The following is a 16,671-nucleotide window of genomic DNA, read 5'->3' as shown; positions in this document are numbered from 1 at the left end:
TATTGTATCATTTCTGTGAGGCTCTTGTGCCAAACACTCTCAACCTTTTGACTCCCCCGTCGGGATAAATATTTAGTTTGACATGCGTAAAAGTCTCGTTCTGCACCAAACTCTCAAATTCCTGCTCTTTATCAGCCTCACCCTCATTCATTGAAGTGACTTCCTTCCAGTCTTTGTCATCACATTCAGGTACGCCTTCTTTCTCATATTTCAACGCCATGACGATAGTCTTTTCAGGATAATTCCCCCGGAAATGTGCTGTGTCTACGACTAGCTTTTGAACTTTTCCAGGAATGCCTAATTTTACTATCGCCCAGTCTACGTGATCTTCAGTCCGAGATCTAGCAGTCTCCCAGCCATCAGCCATATCTGGTCCGCGGCCTGGCAGCAGCAAGTTACTCGCTAGAGTTCCGAATGCTTGATTGGAGCACGATACCACCATGCCGCCATTGGTAGCAGCAGCGAGATCGCAAACAGTTTTCTCATCTGGAAGAATTGGAATTGCAACACCGTAGAGACGGAAACGTGCTGTGCCACCGTCAGGGTACATGTTCAACCTAACGTGTGTGTACGGTTTGGTGTTTGCCTCTGCCATCCACGCATGTCTTTTTGATGGGCCACACTCTTTCCGCCCAACCACAGTTTCCCAACCTGCTCGTTCTCCCTTCCAGCCAACGACCTCGCTGTCATTGGTGGCAAAACAAGCTTCTACGGAAATAGCAGGTGCTTCGTTGCCTTGAAAGTAAGCTGTATCGATTTCTACACCAACAATTGAACCTGAAGCGACACCAAGACGGATGATAACATAATCAAAAGGCTTGCGATTGTGACGGCGAGATTCCCATCCGTCCATCCACTGTCCGGTGAAAACTTGGCGTTCGCTATAAATAGGGGTCTTGGGAGATAGCAGGTTCGTGGCAGGGGCGAACCATTCATCAGAAACGTCAAGAACAGTACCACCAAGCGGTGCGGAAATGAGATCTATGAGACTTAGCGTTAGAAGTGATAACATTTATGGCTAATTGACAACTTGTGTACATAAAAAATGAGTCTTGGTGCTTACCTAAAAACTTGGATTTGAGTATTGAGTCGATTTCTTCTGTTGCTATTGACTTTGTGGGGACGTCATCGATAGGGTAAAGTTCTCGAGGCATGATTGTGTATATCTAATCGGAAAAAGTGATCATCTGAATTATGGTGGCTCTGAATGAGGTAGTCAATTGTTTTTCATGTAGGGAAAAATGTCACAGTAATTGGAATAGGTGTACATGTAACAAAGGTTGTTGAAACGTGAGTTCGTTACCAATTACCCCATTTTCAATAGATACGTCTGTTAGCGAGTGCTGGGTGCAGGCCCCGAGAATCAAATCGGCTGGCCGAGGTAGCCGGTGTTCTAGATCCTTGCCTGCAATAGTGAACCCGGGTTGCAGAAGTAAACATCTTGGTCACTAGAATTCTCCCTCTTAGTCACTGTTGATAAATCGTGACAAAAGCACATTACATGAAGTATGGAGTTAATCATTGCCAGCCGACTTTTACAACCCATTACCATTGCTATCCTAACACGGTACAACTTCGCATAGCTCGTTCAAAAGTCTTCGGATTTAGAAGCATGGTGGACAACAATGAACCAGTCCTTGTTAGCTTGCAGGAGTTGGAGACAGGTGAGAAACGTCACCGTTTATTCCAAATTTATTGCAATGAGTAATCAAACCCAAAGGATCAATCAAGCTTTCAACTCTGGAACAAGCATTTGGTCCCACTGGTCTTGGAATTTTGATTGTCAAAGAACTTCCCTCGAACTTTCAATCTCTTCGCCTCAAACTGCTCTCTTATATCTCCCACCTGTCATTTCTACCGCCGGATGAATTAGGTATGTATAAATATCTTCTTGTGCTGTTTATACCTAACTTCAGACAGAACAGCTCACAAATGCCGAATCGCACTACAATGTCGGCTGGTCTCATGGCAAAGAAGCCCTCAAGTCTGGTCAATATGACACAATGAAAGGCTCCTATTATGTCGGGATCCTGTCCTCATATCTCCAGGAACGCCTTTCGCGAATTCCTTCGGACATTCGTCCTACTCTTGAGACGCCAAATATATGGCCAAGCGAGGAACTCCTTCCTGGTTTCCGTTCCACTTTTGAAGAACTCTGCACGCTGATAATGGATATCATTCTCCTGGTTGCACGAGCTTGTGACAGGTTCGCGATGGAACATGTGCCGGATTATGCTTCTGGACTTCTTGAGCGGATTTTGAGGGAGAGCATGACCAGTCGAGCACGGCTTCTTCATTATTTTCCATTAGACTCGCAAACGAAAATTGCTCCAGCAGATGAGAACGACGACTCATGGTGCGCTCTGCATGTTGACGATGGCTGTCTGACGGGTCTAACATCAGCCCTCTTTGTTAACGAGACTAACTTGGCGCACACGATTCCCCTTACTCCCTTGAAATCAGCAAAATCAACCGATCCCAAGGCTGGGCTTTACATTCGTTCTAGGACTTGTGAAGTTGTCAAAGTTAGCATACCTGCAGACTGCTTAGCGTTCCAAACCGGATCTGCGCTTGAACTGATTACTGGAGGCGCATTGAAAGCTGTACCACATTTCGTGAGAGGACCGAGTGGGTCGTCGACGATGGAGAGAGTTGCGCGGAATACGTTAGCGGTGTTTGCGCAGCCGAACCACGAGGTGATTGTGGATCAGGAGAGTGGAGTGACTTTTGGGGAACACACGAAGGAAGCAGATGAGAGGCATGCATAAAGGAGCGAGGGTGGTGGCGATATCAAGAGTGGTGTTAGTTCAATTTGATTGCGGAGAGTGGGAGAAGGTGGGGGTAATGACTTATACGCTCAAGTATTTTCTAATGTCACTACATCACTCAATTTAACGACTTTGTAGAGGAACATCTCAATCGCAAGCAATGAAGTGCACAAAATTGGGTTATTGAAACCAAGATTTACTTTTCCACATCCTCAAGTATATAAATAACCGCGAATGAGAGCACTAGTGCTATGCAAATATAGTGGTGCACCTCTTGTTGGGACCTATCACAGCATAACGGTACTCTGCCTGCAAAATAGCATAATTGGTCTTCTTCTATGAGTGAACATACAGTATATCGTCTATTAAAAAGGGTGAACGTAGTTGTAAACCGACGAATAATGGAATTTTGCTTTCAACACATTTTCATACTTAGAACGTGTTCGGTCAGTCTTAGCACACACCGGGGTGGAAATGCTCATAAAAATTTAGTTCTTATATCATTTTCTTTTTATAATTATCTACAGCGATGAGATATCAAATAGCTCAAATTGTCAGAGAGATTTTGTTCTGGCATCACCTTGAAGATCAAATAAAACCACTCCGCCTTCGTGAGATGTTTTATCCTGCTGTCACTCTTTGTCATCGATCCTTAGTGCTTTTTACCCCTTCTCTCTAGATACAAATCAAATTGTTTTCGGCATACAACGACACTGGCTGTAACTGTAAAAACATAATCGAAATATTCAAGTTGATATATGTGTAGATACAATCCCATTTTTCACCTGTGCCTTGTCTCGAAACTATTTTGAATCTTCGGAAGTATACCAAATATTCGTGAATATGATTCTCCACCGGATTTGGAGAACCCAAAAAAAACTCATACAGAGCCTAGTGCCAATGTTGAAGGGATAGAATTTGTTCTGAAGAGAGGGGCACGGCATTGGGGAGTTGATACATATCATGCGTCATTTTGTCAGAAAAGGTTTTTATATGTAGAAGCAAAAGTGTCAAAGATCTGCCAATTGAACCACGTAAAGATTGGAATTATAACAAGCTAACGAGAATATTATTATAAAATTGGGCTGTGCGCAAATGATCTAAGACAATTGTTTCCAAACCATTGAGCAAATTGACCATGAAAATTCAGTAATGGAATGCTATTCCAAGAACTAATCCAAAGACTTTTGTTGTGCAATTGCACCCCCCAGTGAAACTTTGCGGATTGAATTGAGTTGACTTGAGCTCTTGAATGTGGGGCGGATTGAACTGTTGATGGACTTAGCCTATCCGAAGCGCGGTATATATGGCAACTCTTACTGTCAATTTCAAGCATCGTCAATTGAAGCCCCATCCAAATCATCGATTGGTTCTCATTGGGTATTACCATCTTCTTGAGCCAATTGAATGATCTCCGAAGAATCTGTAGGATGAGAATCCTTAACATGCTTAGCAATGGTGGACGACTGGGCAATTGGTTCAATTGGGCTTGGTCCTCCATGTGTCGTGTCTCCCTGTGCTGCCGGAACAGTCTCATGATAAGTCGTTGGAGAAGAATTCTCCACAGATTGGGCGATTCAGCTTGCGCAATTGTTGGAAGGGGAACAACGAGTTCCGTTGCGGTTAATTCTCGTTGGGCAGTTTTGTCATTTGGTGTAGACTGCGATGTCTCGTAAGAATCCGTGGGCGTAGTACTTTCATCGCCTTGAATGTTTTTGGGCGATTGAGCGACAATTACAATTGGGGTCGTTGGGCCGTTGTCAACGGCAGAGGTAGACGATGACATCAAGAATGATGTCCTGACAGCTTGGGAGAGTGGATCCAAAATTGGGCCTTCAGCATTTGAGGAATTCTCAACCATGGGGTCTCGAATTTTGGCAGTCTCAATTGTGGTGTCTTCAATTGTGCTGTTTTCCATTGTAGCCGTTTCGATTGTGTTTGCCTCATTTGGGACTGAAGCTTCTTGCTCATTCTGGGCAAAAATTGAAGGTGAGGCTTTCGGAACTTCTGCATTTGAGCAAGCGGTTTCTGCCACAGCTTTGAGAGGATCTCGAACATCTGCTGGCAAAGCCTTTTTCTCTTGGGCAAACAAAGTTTCATCTTCATCACTTCTCCTTCTCCAGCTTCCCTCTGGAATGACGCGTTTCTTCTTGGGCATCTTGACAACAGGCAGGACAGGTTGGCTGGGTATGGACTCATCAGAGCTGCTTGGGCCAGATTGTGCTGTTGGAATCGCTTGGGCCGCTGGTTCTGATTGTGCTTGAGCTGAAGTCTCTTGGGAGGAAGATGCCTGTTTGAGCGTTCTTTTGGGTTCTGGTTCTGGAAATTCTCTTGGTTTGACTAAACAAATCAGCATGTAAACAAAAAAACTGCGCAAAAACTTACAGAAGATATCCCATGTCAATTTGTCCGCGTACCACAGTATCCATCCTTCTTGAGCATCTTTGTGATTCCAGTGCCACGCTGTGAAATACATATTGTGCCAGGCCCTTGTGCATTCTTCAGCTGTGCAAAGTTCGGCAGGCACGCAAGTGCTGCCTTCAATGTTGAGCTTGTCGATCAATTGATGCAATTGGGAGGTATAATTTGAGCGAGGAGGCATGATGTGAAGATGGGAAAGTAAAGTAAAGTATCGTTTCCGGAAAGGGTGATGAAAAACGTATGGGAGCGCGCGAGATCGCTAGGATTGCATGGGATTTCTCTTGATATCACCTTTGAATTCTGCAAGTGTCAACACGTGATTTTCGTTATTTATTGAAGCATAGAATTCATTTTTGCCAAGTATTTCACGCATATTTGCATGAAAGACGTTGACGTGAAATATAGAATCCCGCTATTTACGGGAGAAATTAGGTCGTTCTTTTATCTCGGATCCATTTAGTCACAATATAATACTTCTGACTATAGGGGGAATTAGGTTATTTCTTTTTCTCGTGTCTACTTACTTAAAATATAATACCTCTACTTATTTGAAAAATTGGAATAGAGATCATACTTCAAACGATTTTACAATCGCTCAATATAAAAAGACGTGCTATTTTTATTTGTTCGATTTTCTTTGTTGCCTTGACGCTTCTAAATTAGCGTTCTACTAAAATCTTAATTCGTTCACCAAAATAACAATTCTCTGGCTAAATCTGTATAATCAATCAGTCAAAGAATTTCAGTGATAAGGTTACAGACAAATCTTGGGAAAGGAGTGTTGGAATGTCTCTTCTGATACTATTATATTCGGTCGTTTGTCCCGTTAGGTTTACAATACACAGTGTTTCATGAAAATAAAATAGAATTACGACAAGCACCTGGCGAAAATCAAACAATCAGTAGGACGTTAATATCTCGAAACAAGTCTGGTATAGATATTCTATGTTTCCAAGGTAACTTTCGTATTGGATATCCGTTCTTCGGCGGCTTGCATCGGGGAGTGCTAAGGCTCGCTTGTGTCTTCCCACGCTGTGACAGCTTATCTAGCTCTGCCTTTTTCTTCATAACAACATCACATCTTTCACCGTATATCCCATTATAAATAAAAACGCACATACGCAAAACGCCCAACCACATATACTACACGCCCAGTTCAATTCAGAATACCATCACTTGACGGGGACCTTCAAGTGAAATTCCCCAGAACTCTCAAGTTTCCCAAAAGACAGCCCATACAGCCACCGAAATGACCGATCAAAGACCTATTCAGACTCCCCAAGACGCCACCGAATCCCAAAACCAAGCGTCTCATCCCGCTTCAACGAGGCTTTCCCAATCAGTTCCTGGATGGGAAAACATGGATGACATGGACATGATGTTTGACTCCCAAGAGATGTCACCACCAGCCAACCAAGAGTACGTTGAACGTATCAAGAGAGCCCAAGATGATGCGACTCGGTAAGCAACAATATATCTTGCGCGAATCAAATTTTCTGATGGATTTAGCATGCTCAATCAGGCAGAAGAATTTTTGGCCAGCCCTGGACCAGAGTGCTCTCCTGGCTTGCAATCGTTGGACAACTACCCTCAATTGTTTATAAGACTTCTCAATGGATTGGCCGACATACATCGGGCGAGCATGTCCGCCCACATGGAATACAAGGCGAAGATGCAGAAAATGAAAGTAAGTGGTACATTTCAAGATTCCTGGACAAAGCTGAATTGCGGTAGACTGAAATGGAAAACACGTGGGGGAAGTGAAGCAACAACACAAGGCCCAGGTCGAAGAGGACAATGCCCAATTGAAGGTCTCTCTAGAACGATTAAATAAGGAGAAGGAGGAATTGGATCGAAGGGTTGAGGAGCTCAATACAAGAGAGAGCGGCCATAAAGAGGCTGCGGAATTACGGGAGAAAGATCTCGGTATCAAAGAGGCTCAATTGAATGAACGAGAGAGGTGTTTGGATGCGTCTTGGACTCAAACATCCGCTCAAATTGTAGAAGATCTCAAGAGGAAGTCCGACGAGCTGGACGCTTCGTTCAAGAAGAAGTCGTCTCAATTGCAAGAGAAGATCAAGAAGAAGGAAGAAAGGTTGGACGATGCATTTGCAAAGCGGGCAAAGGAGTTGGAGGAGAAACAAGGGAAGGATAGTCTCGTGGCTCAAAACGTAAGTCACAACGACCTGGGTAATGACACGACTGACTTTGACGCAGATGGAAAAGGTTTTGCAGAGCCTCAGCAGCTTGCAACTCGATACAGAAGCTTCCAACAAGAGACAAGCCCAAAACGAAGAGAGACAAGCCCAACACAAAGAGAATATCAAAAAGAGGGAGTTGACAATTGCGGAGAAAGATGCCATCATCAAGGCGAAGGATGTTACCTTGGCAGAAAAGGATTCGGTCATTGCCCAAAAGGACTCAATAATTTTCCCAAAAGACGCCGCAATTGTCGAAAACAACAAGAATAAAGATTCTGCCATCGCATCGAAAGATGTTATCGTCCTAGAAAAAGATAAAGCTTTGGCGGAAAAAGACTCGATCATTGCCCAAAAAGACGCCGCAATTGCTCAAACCAATAAGGAGAAGGATTCTGCCACTGTTTCCAAGGATAAACCTTTGGCAGAAAAGGATTCGATCATTGCCCAAAAGGACATTGTAATTGCCGAAACCAACAAGGAGAGAGGTTCTGCCATTACATCAAAGGACGCCATCATCTCTGACAAAGATAAAGCTTTGGCAGAAAAGGATTCAACTATCAAGGGAAAAGACTCAGTTATCCAAGCAAAAGACGAAATGATTGTCAACTTGCAACAAGAAGTACACAATGGGAAGCTCAAGGGGGAAGAATACAATGAGGCTCGCCGACTTTTGGAAGCCGCCATATTGGACCGCCACGAAATCAAGCGTCAGCTTGAAAGGGCGGAACCTTTCGAGTCTCAATGTCGCAAACTTTCTCAACAGATCTCCATACTCAAGGAGCAATTGTTAAAGGCGCAGCTGGATGTCGAGGCTGAGATCAAGAGGGCAGAGGCAAAGGATGCCAGGTTTGAGACGGCAAAGTAATTCAAATCTCAATACACATTATGATAACCCAATTGAACATCTACTAAAATGACATTGTATCATCCACATGTATCTTGCTTCCTGTTGCAGAATTAGCTAAGACACTTTGAATGCGCTTAATTAATACGGGAATGATTCCTGGACTATTTGAAGCCGTGAGTAAATGGTAAAACCAACCCTTTCTAGAAGTTAATCGTTTTTAAGTCGAAGCTTTAGAATATAATGCCTCTCGTTACGTGGTTCGTCAGACCTTTGAATAATCTCAAATCTCCTTAATCAGAAAAGGATGCTTCTGATAACATGGGACATTAAATTAACTGTCGTATGTCAAGCAATCTCTTTCACCAGATGTCAAACGACACGCTCTATTGAATCGCTTGATCTCTTTATGATGTCTTCCTCTTATTTAATAGACGACTGAGACATTTTTGAACATCATAACCATCTCCACATTGAATGCGGCGCACCATACGTCGGATGTGAAAACGTTGAGACCTCGCCGGCGTGAAATCCACGTACAATGTTCCACAAGATCCAAATAATAGCGAACTCACTACACAGAAGATCGGTGTATCTTATAACCATCACCATATCTAAGTGGCCGGCTTGTATATATTACCCACCAGAAACAAATGGATTATGTTTCTCGATGCGAAAGATTTCGCAAATGACAGACCAAAGCGGTAGTGATTCCACGGGACGGAACATCATCAAAGATTGCGAGGAATAAGACGACGACACTCCGATGTAGATATGTATAGATTCGCATCGAATAAATATGGCTGGAATCGATGTTAGCGAAAAACATGGTAGTTAGGACGAATTGTGATCTCAGCAATTGCCAAATGCGTTCAGTGCGACGAGGCCAGACATTCTTCAAGGGTTTGGATGTTCTTCTTTCCATCCATATTTTGATCTCTACATTCGTCTCCTTGTTCAGTCTCCTGCCCTTGGTCAATCGATGTCTTCGAGATCCCCCCTCAACACCGACGATTTAAAAAGGGGTTAGAAGCGAGTGAATGTTTCAAGTTAATCCACTAAATATACGATATTTCGTCAAATTAATTAAGGAAATATTAGCTTACGACTGCCACTTATTTGTGCTCCGCGTGGCTGGATGGCTAATTTGGCTAGATTGGTCTTTGTTGTGGCGAAAGTGGGAGGACGTGGGGTTAAAATTTGTTCTTTCAAACGACACCCCATCTTGCATCTGTTGTATAATTCCACTTACCACAAATAATGCGAACGTACAACATATACATTGACTCTGTGGCTTGGAGGGCGGATGAGTGAATTTTTTGACCCGATACATTGACTGGAGTCGATCCAGAGGTCGTGTTCCAGTCCAAAATCCGTCGCACACGCTTTTGTATCGATTGATTCCGACTGGGGGATGGATACATTACACGAATGAAGAGTATACTGTGGGTTAGCAGCATGAGTATTGGAGGAGCAGGAACGACCCGCTATCTCGGTGGAAGCTTCCTTGTCATGGTTATGGTCCTACGAAATCGATGCTCACTCAACTTGGCCGGCATCTCCACTTTCTATAGCCTTGTGTTATGTTTTACACTTGCCATATAATGATATTATTGGTATGTTTCACTGAAAACCTCAAAGGTAATCCTATAAATCTTAGTTCAGCTGGCGTTTGGCAGATAGCGAAGAAGCACGATTTACAGGCGTATCCACGATGCCAAAATTCTGTACGATCAACCGAATAACCAACACCCACGAATGATAAATCAGGAGACGAACAATGCATTTGAGGTACATGGAAAATCGATCCCTGGTAACGCAATGAATGTGGATGTTTTAATGCGGGCACACGACGGGAATAGAAAACACCATTTACATCACAAATGGAAGAAGTCACGTCTAACAGCTTATATTGAATCCCAAACGAAAGGAAGCTGTCGCGAAACCGGATTATGCCGCATTTTAGCGGTCGGAACGCGAGAAATACTATTCTCCAATATCGACGCGATGACCAGAAACCCATCCTGAGCATTAAGCTCCCATTACAGAAATTCCATCCTTATCGAGCCAGGAATTCAATCCTCATCAAGCAGTACCAACTGGTGGTCAAAATCCAACGACATTAAGCCAAATTCCTCCTGACTATCCGCGTCCAAATCACACCATCCTCCGTCTTGACCTGAACACATTCATATCCGCAAGTCTCACACTCTGCGACCCCACAATCCGGAACGTTTGGGCCGTTTTTGAGAATGGATCGAAGACATTTGAAGTTCAGTTTCCTGTTCGCAGGGTACTTTTCGTGGTACCTTTGAAAGTTGGCCCACGATAACCCTGGCTTGAAGATGTCATTTAGATTGATATTTAGAGACCTTACACTTAAACCATCAAATGGGATGAATAACCTCAAGAGATTCGCTTGTTCGTTGATCGTTGTCTGCCACTTGTCCGACGCCAGAACGTCAACCGCGGTTGGCGAAATTTTTCTTCTCTTCTCGATTGGTCCAATTGGCACTGGGAGGAGGCTCTTGATCTCACGTCGACAGTCTGCGAGTTCTTTTTCGAAAACATCCTTTTCAGCAGTCACAGAGGCGAGTTTAGCTTCGATCTCATTGATGTTTTTATCATGTTTGGCTTCCACAGCCTCGATCTGTTCATTCAGACTGACAATTTCTGCTTCTGCTTTGGATTTGTCTTGTCTCAGTTTGATGAGTTCAGCCATTGGATCTTGTTCAAACTCATCCCAATCCTCCCAAGCATCCATGGCTGGCATGACGATTTGCTCTTGTCCTTGAGGTGAAGAATGTGGGACTTCTTCGAATGGTTCTGGAGAATTGGTTGATCGGGGTTGTGGGGTGTTCGGCCTATGTTGTAGACCCAATTCTGGAGAACTTGATCGAACTCGTGGACTTCTTTCCGGGCTGTTTGATCGAGGTTGCGTAACTGGCCCTGGAGCTGATCCTGGGGAAATTGATCGGGGTTGTGGGGTGTTGGGTCTAGATGCTGCAGTTGGCTCTCTACCTCTATCTCGTATAATCCCCCTTTCCTTATTCTTCTTCGCGTCGTGGATAGTTAACCTAGAACATGTGTTAGCAACATACTCATACTGCACGAAAGGTACACCAGCGTGGTGCAGGTCTGACTGGACAATACCCAACACCGACCACCACAAACTGTCCAAGGTTATAATTCCTCAGTCTGCTTGAAGAAATATGTTGAGTGTCTTTACTGGAAAGAATAAATGTACTCACTCGGTCATACTCATCCCAATTTGGCGCCTATATTCCGCCATTGATCGAAGATTCTTTTTCGCTGCTACCTTGTCCCAGACTTTGATTATTGCCTGTAAATCGGCAGCAGTCACACACGAACTCTTTGCGCATCCCCTCTCTCCCCTTTGAAGTGCCGCACGGCATCTACCACGTCCATTGTTTGATCAATTAGATCTTCGAACAATTCCACGTCTTCATCGGACACTAGGTGTTGAATATTCATATACCGAGTATCCAGGTCTGCCATCTCGTCTGGTTGTTGAATCCCCAATTTGATAAATCGTTGGCGTACCGAATACTCGACGGCTAAAGACACAAGCTCCGGGTGTCTGTTGAATGCCTTGTCGCAGCAGACGAGGTCTATGAAAGCCGTGAAATATCCCTCAGGTTGGTTGGATCGATCCAGGACACATCTGTAGGATGGAAGGACGCCCCTTGGGAGGAAGTCGGATAGGTAGACATCATGGCCGTAGAGGTCCATGATTCTGCGGATCAGGGTTATCTCCACATTGATCGTTGTGTCCATCCATTGCCTCTCCTGTTGGCTCAGGCGTGGATCGTGATGATATTCGGGCTCCGGCGCGTGCAGCCTACCTGTCCGCCAACCTGGTTGGCGATTGGTGTTGAGTTCGTCATCTGAGTCGGGTTCTCTTTGTCGTCTTGGTGGCATTTTGAATGATTAGATGATTGAACGATTGAACGGTTTGAATGGGGTTGCAGGTATTGGTACGTCAAGAGGCACAAAGGTGGTTCTGTTCCAAGCTTCCAATGTTGTGGGTGGGAACTATTAGGCGAGTGCCAAGACTTTTGTTCAGTTTCGTATTTGATAGTACAACACTTTTATCTGGACATAAGAGCTGATCTAGTTTCAGTAAACACTTTACGAGGTATGTCCGACTGTGCTTAATCATTACTGGTGCACCAATGTTATCGATTTGTATTTTAAACCCAGCATAATGTTAGGCAACGAAATTGCAAACAGGCTTCTTGACGTCCTACAATTATTCTTATGAAAACACAAAGGAAGGTTTTGTATTCACAAACAAAGTTCTTTTCACTCTCTTATAATAGTAGATCCATGTATCTACAGGTTGACTAGCTTCGAGGACCTTGATATCACAACTCGCTAAGATCCTCCAGCCCCTTTACCCCTTTTCACTGTATCGCTGTCGTTTGCTTTTCCTCCCTCTTACTTCCCGCTAATTTTTACAGCTGAAATCAATCATGCAGTTAGCAGTTTGAAATTTGATGGGTTCCCCAGGCAAGAGACCACTGGCTTGACGCAACAACCAACTGACCGCTTGTAGATGGGCAAACGACAAGACAAGACTTGGAAGCGAAGCGTGTCAGGATGTTCGAATCTTCTCTGTATTTGATGTGGTAGGCAAAAGAGGTAGAAGGTATAGATTCGAATGCAGTGGCAGGCGGATTCGAGAGCTGGCGATGACTTGTGCGCATAAGAGTGTTCTTTCCAGTGTCTGGTGACTGATCTCCATTCCCAAACAAACAGATATTCCCAGAATCCGGCTGGCTTCCTCGGATCACTACCTAGGCACAATTATCAAGAGGGTCTTAGTTAGTCATTGTTGGTAAGGACCGTGAAGCACCGTCTTCGTCAAGTATTTCTTGATCTGCTTTCCGATCAGCTTCTTCAGCCACCACCACTAGCTCCTACACCAGCCCCGTCCTTCCGCCCTGTACGCCACCTTTCTGTGCAATCTTTCCGTACGGTCGTCTGCTTGTCAAGTCTCGCATGTGCTACAAAACATTGCTGCCAATTCTACTGGACACATGTCTGCGGCGAGTAGCTCTCGTAACAGGAAGGAGCGACTTGCAAGCCTTGCAGGTTTCGAGTTCGATGGTCGCTTCTCCTATGGACCTCCTCATTCGCTGTCTACACCTGTTTCCTTCTTCCCTTCTTGTCATTATGTTTCCTAGCCGCGTCGTTCTTGAATTCCCTATCGTTGGCGTTGATCAATCTGCCAAACTGATTAGCATTCCCCAAGTTTCGCGTTGATTGTCTACTTCGATACCTTGAAAATGGCCGAGGTCGTTCAAAGTACTCCTTTTAGTGCTTTGCATTATTCTTTCAACTGCTGTATGCTTTGTCGAAATTCCACGATCGGAGGATGTCTGTGTCGGTAGAATCAAGTGACATGGCTTTCGGACACAATCTGCGCAAATCGAAGGGAGCTCCAACTTCCAGGTTGCGCAATTCAGCCTCGAGTCTCTGATGGCCAATTCCCACTCTTTGTGCTTTTTCACGGAAGCTGTTTTTGTGTTGCGGTTGTGCCTCCAAGTCATTGGCGTTTCAAGCCAGCCTCTTCAGCTGTAGGCGCTCGACTGGTTCTTTTACTTTGTTTTGTCTATTGCATCGAACATGCAGTTTGTTGACTTTTGGCGGCAGTCCAACAAGCAGAGTTTGGAAACCAAAGTAAGGTCTTCTGCGTCGGTTCGAGAATATCCTCGTTTGGTGAATCAAATTGAAGAGTAAGGCGATTCTATAACGGCGCAAGTGTCGTACGCAATCGTATTTTGTTAGAGTATGTCTTTGTTTTGTGTTCGAGGTTTGGCACGCTATGTTTCCGCTTGGGATGTCTCTCCTGGTGGCCCACTAGCGTGGACAGCCCTTGACGATAGTGCATGTCTTCAAATGCAGCCAACATTCACCAGCAATATTAAGTACTATCCAAATTCTTCGAGTGCAATGGTCTGTGGACTGCTCTTCTAGCACACACAAATTTACTCCGGTTGAAAGAAACAACATACTATATTTAGTCAAGTAATCTAGGGAAATAAAAATGTTGGTACTATCCATTGAGCACTACTCTCGACCACCTCATCCACTTCTATCACCTGAAAAGTCTATTGACATTGAAAAAGTCTAGAGTATTCCAGATTTCATTTGAGAAAACTCCATGTCCATCCACAGCCAATAGCATCATCACTGCCTGGCGTGCCCAAAGTTCATCGTCATCAGAATCATCTGTGAACCCGTCCTCCTCTTGAGTTTGAGCTTTATCTCCCTCCACTTGAGCCGTTCTATCTTCGACTTTGGCTTACTCCTCTTGAATTTGGGCTTCCTCTTCAATTTGAGCTTCCTCCTCTAGCACTTAGACATCCTCCCCTTCAATTCGAGCTTCCTCCTCTTCACCTTGGGCTTCGACCACTTCCCCGACTGGAGTCCCATCCAGATTGATTCCTCTGTCCCGCAAAAGACTTGTCTCCTTGATTCGCAATGCCTCATTGGCAGGGACCCTAGCCTTGTTAGTTTTATTTCTCATTGATTATCATTGAAGGTCAACCCACTTAGACTTCCGCTTGACTGCCTCGGCCCTATAGTCTGCAATGCTCTTGAGATTGAGCTTTTCTTTCTTGATCCACGCGTCCCACCCATTGACCACCGCTTTCAGGTCTGCAGCCGTGACCCCGAGACGCTTTTGGGCATCCCCACTTCGTCCAGTAAAGATGCGAATTTCCATCATTTGGGCGGCAATTGTATCAAGCAACGAAGCAAAATGATCTTGTTCCTCAACCAATCCTCTCGCACACAAGCCTTCGAATTTCTGCTTTATCTCTTGAGCGGGCAACCTCTTGAGACCAAATTTTGAATAGCGTGCACTTAGCGCGGATCCAATGGCCATTGAGATCAATTCAGGCTCGCGATTGAACATCATCTTACAGGAGATGATGTTGCGAAGAGCATAAAGTAAGCTTCGCTCATGTTTGTTCCGTCGCCTGCACTTGAGGGCCCCTCTCCTAATGGCAAGAAATCCGAAGGGTAGACATTTGGGCCATAGAGATCTCTTATGCGGGGCAGAAACGCCAATTCGGGACTTGAGGTACTTCGAATTGATTGGGCTTCCAATTGGGTGGTGTGAGGACTGCAAATGTAGCCTCTTCCATTGTCACTTGGGTTTTGAGCTGCAGAAGGTTGAGCGATTGGGGTTTGTTGACCGGAGGTGTGCTGGTCGATTGAGGACTGTCGACCGAATGAGAATGGTCGACCGCTTGTGGATGTTCGAGTGCTTGAGAGTGGTTGAATGCTTGAGGATTGTTGACCGATTGGGATTTGTTGATCTATTGGGGTGTGTCGATCTATTGGGGTGTGTCCCATTGAAATGAGTTCGATTGAGGCGTCAGTGTCATCGTCAGAGTCATCGATGACAAGGTACTTTCGCTTGGGAGGCATTTTGGAGATGGTATTATAAAAAAGTCGATCTTGTGGTTGTAATGTTGTTGTTGTTGAGGATATTATGGTGCGCGATGTTTTGTTTGGCGAAGTGCCAAGACCTACCTATTTGTGTATCCTCTAAGTCGGAGACGGTATCTTCAAAGCCCTGGTTTCTGGAATTTTCCTCTCATGTAGTATATATAGTAGTTCATTCAGGGGTACCGCAATCTCTTCATCCTTACCCGCTAGATCTTTGTACATCAATTTTCGGCTTGAATTCTCGATAATTTCCGTCATTGACTGGAGGTATTTTAAAAGTCGGCTGCTGGCCCAGCTTTTGAACTTGACTCGATCCCGAATTCGCTTTCTTTTCAAAAAGCTAGCAAAGATACGCTTGTAGCTCTCTTTCTACTTCTTCAAGGCCGTATAATCTGTAAGAGAGACAAATATAGCCATTATCATAGAAATACTATCAATCCAGTAGTCTTGGTTTCCTTTTACTCACACTCCTACCTGATTACCGCAGACATCTCGGCGTATATTCCAGAAGAGAAAGGCTAGATGACCAAAAAGAAATAGAGGATAGCTGGCATGAGATTTGGCTCAATAAATGATTGAAAAGGGAAAGCTGGGGAGCAGCAAAGTCAGCCCAGTCTGAATGGTAACAACTATCTTCTTCGCTTCAATTGCTTTCTCTTTCCCCTCCACCGCCTACTGTTGGAATAATTCTGTGGAGATAGAGTAGCATTTTGATTCACTCAGAAATCATTGACTCTATTCTTTCCAAGAAATGTTACGCATGGAATCCTGTGTCCGTCGCAGTGAGATATCCGGGTGGAGCTTCTGCTGCATTTTGCGCAAGTCAGTAAGAGTTATTTAAAAGGCTTGTGCAATGGATGTGACCCGCCCTCCTACTGACCCTTTCAGACGAATGAAAGATCCAATATATTCCGATTGGATGCAGTGTGTGACGGATATGTGAATAAGTAGG

At 44.4% G+C, this 16,671-nt stretch overlaps 6 protein-coding genes across 6 annotated transcripts; 2 read left to right on the top strand and 4 right to left on the bottom strand.

Moving 5' to 3' along the window:
- Positions 1-7: 7 nt before the first annotated feature.
- Positions 8-1,154, bottom strand: GLAREA_06551 (Galactose-binding protein; the record flags this gene model as incomplete). Its single annotated transcript, XM_008081964.1, has 2 exons — positions 8-981; positions 1,064-1,154. The coding sequence occupies 2 exons, from the start codon at positions 1,152-1,154 to the stop codon at positions 8-10; spliced, it is 1,065 nt and encodes a 354-aa protein (XP_008080155.1).
- A 458-nt stretch (positions 1,155-1,612) lies between these two features.
- On the top strand, positions 1,613-2,768 carry GLAREA_06550 (Clavaminate synthase-like protein; the record flags this gene model as incomplete). The annotated part of the gene is made up of 3 exons (XM_008081963.1): positions 1,613-1,664; positions 1,721-1,873; positions 1,921-2,768. 3 exons carry the CDS (start codon positions 1,613-1,615, stop codon positions 2,766-2,768), a joined length of 1,053 nt encoding a protein of 350 aa, XP_008080154.1.
- A 1,146-nt stretch (positions 2,769-3,914) lies between these two features.
- GLAREA_06549 (uncharacterized protein) lies at positions 3,915-5,370 on the bottom strand (the record flags this gene model as incomplete). The annotated part of the gene is made up of 3 exons (XM_008081962.1): positions 3,915-4,037; positions 4,156-5,108; positions 5,154-5,370. 3 exons carry the CDS (start codon positions 5,368-5,370, stop codon positions 3,915-3,917), a joined length of 1,293 nt encoding a protein of 430 aa, XP_008080153.1.
- Positions 5,371-6,438: 1,068 nt separating this feature from the next.
- GLAREA_06548 (uncharacterized protein) lies at positions 6,439-8,255 on the top strand (the record flags this gene model as incomplete). Its single annotated transcript, XM_008081961.1, has 4 exons — positions 6,439-6,650; positions 6,699-6,876; positions 6,974-7,360; positions 7,407-8,255. The coding sequence occupies 4 exons, from the start codon at positions 6,439-6,441 to the stop codon at positions 8,253-8,255; spliced, it is 1,626 nt and encodes a 541-aa protein (XP_008080152.1).
- Positions 8,256-10,356: 2,101 nt separating this feature from the next.
- Positions 10,357-12,176, bottom strand: GLAREA_06547 (uncharacterized protein; the record flags this gene model as incomplete). Its single annotated transcript, XM_008081960.1, has 4 exons — positions 10,357-11,311; positions 11,388-11,432; positions 11,486-11,650; positions 11,734-12,176. 4 exons carry the CDS (start codon positions 12,174-12,176, stop codon positions 10,357-10,359), a joined length of 1,608 nt encoding a protein of 535 aa, XP_008080151.1.
- Positions 12,177-14,619: 2,443 nt separating this feature from the next.
- On the bottom strand, positions 14,620-15,698 carry GLAREA_06546 (uncharacterized protein; the record flags this gene model as incomplete). Its single annotated transcript, XM_008081959.1, has 3 exons — positions 14,620-14,764; positions 14,816-15,099; positions 15,189-15,698. The coding sequence occupies 3 exons, from the start codon at positions 15,696-15,698 to the stop codon at positions 14,620-14,622; spliced, it is 939 nt and encodes a 312-aa protein (XP_008080150.1).
- Between the last annotated feature and the right edge of the window lie 973 nt (positions 15,699-16,671).

Source organism: Glarea lozoyensis (assembly GCF_000409485.1).
Source record: "Glarea lozoyensis ATCC 20868 chromosome Unknown GLAREA15, whole genome shotgun sequence".
Lineage (NCBI taxonomy): Eukaryota > Fungi > Ascomycota > Leotiomycetes > Helotiales > Helotiaceae > Glarea > Glarea lozoyensis.
This window is presented reverse-complemented; position numbering and strand designations above follow the sequence as displayed.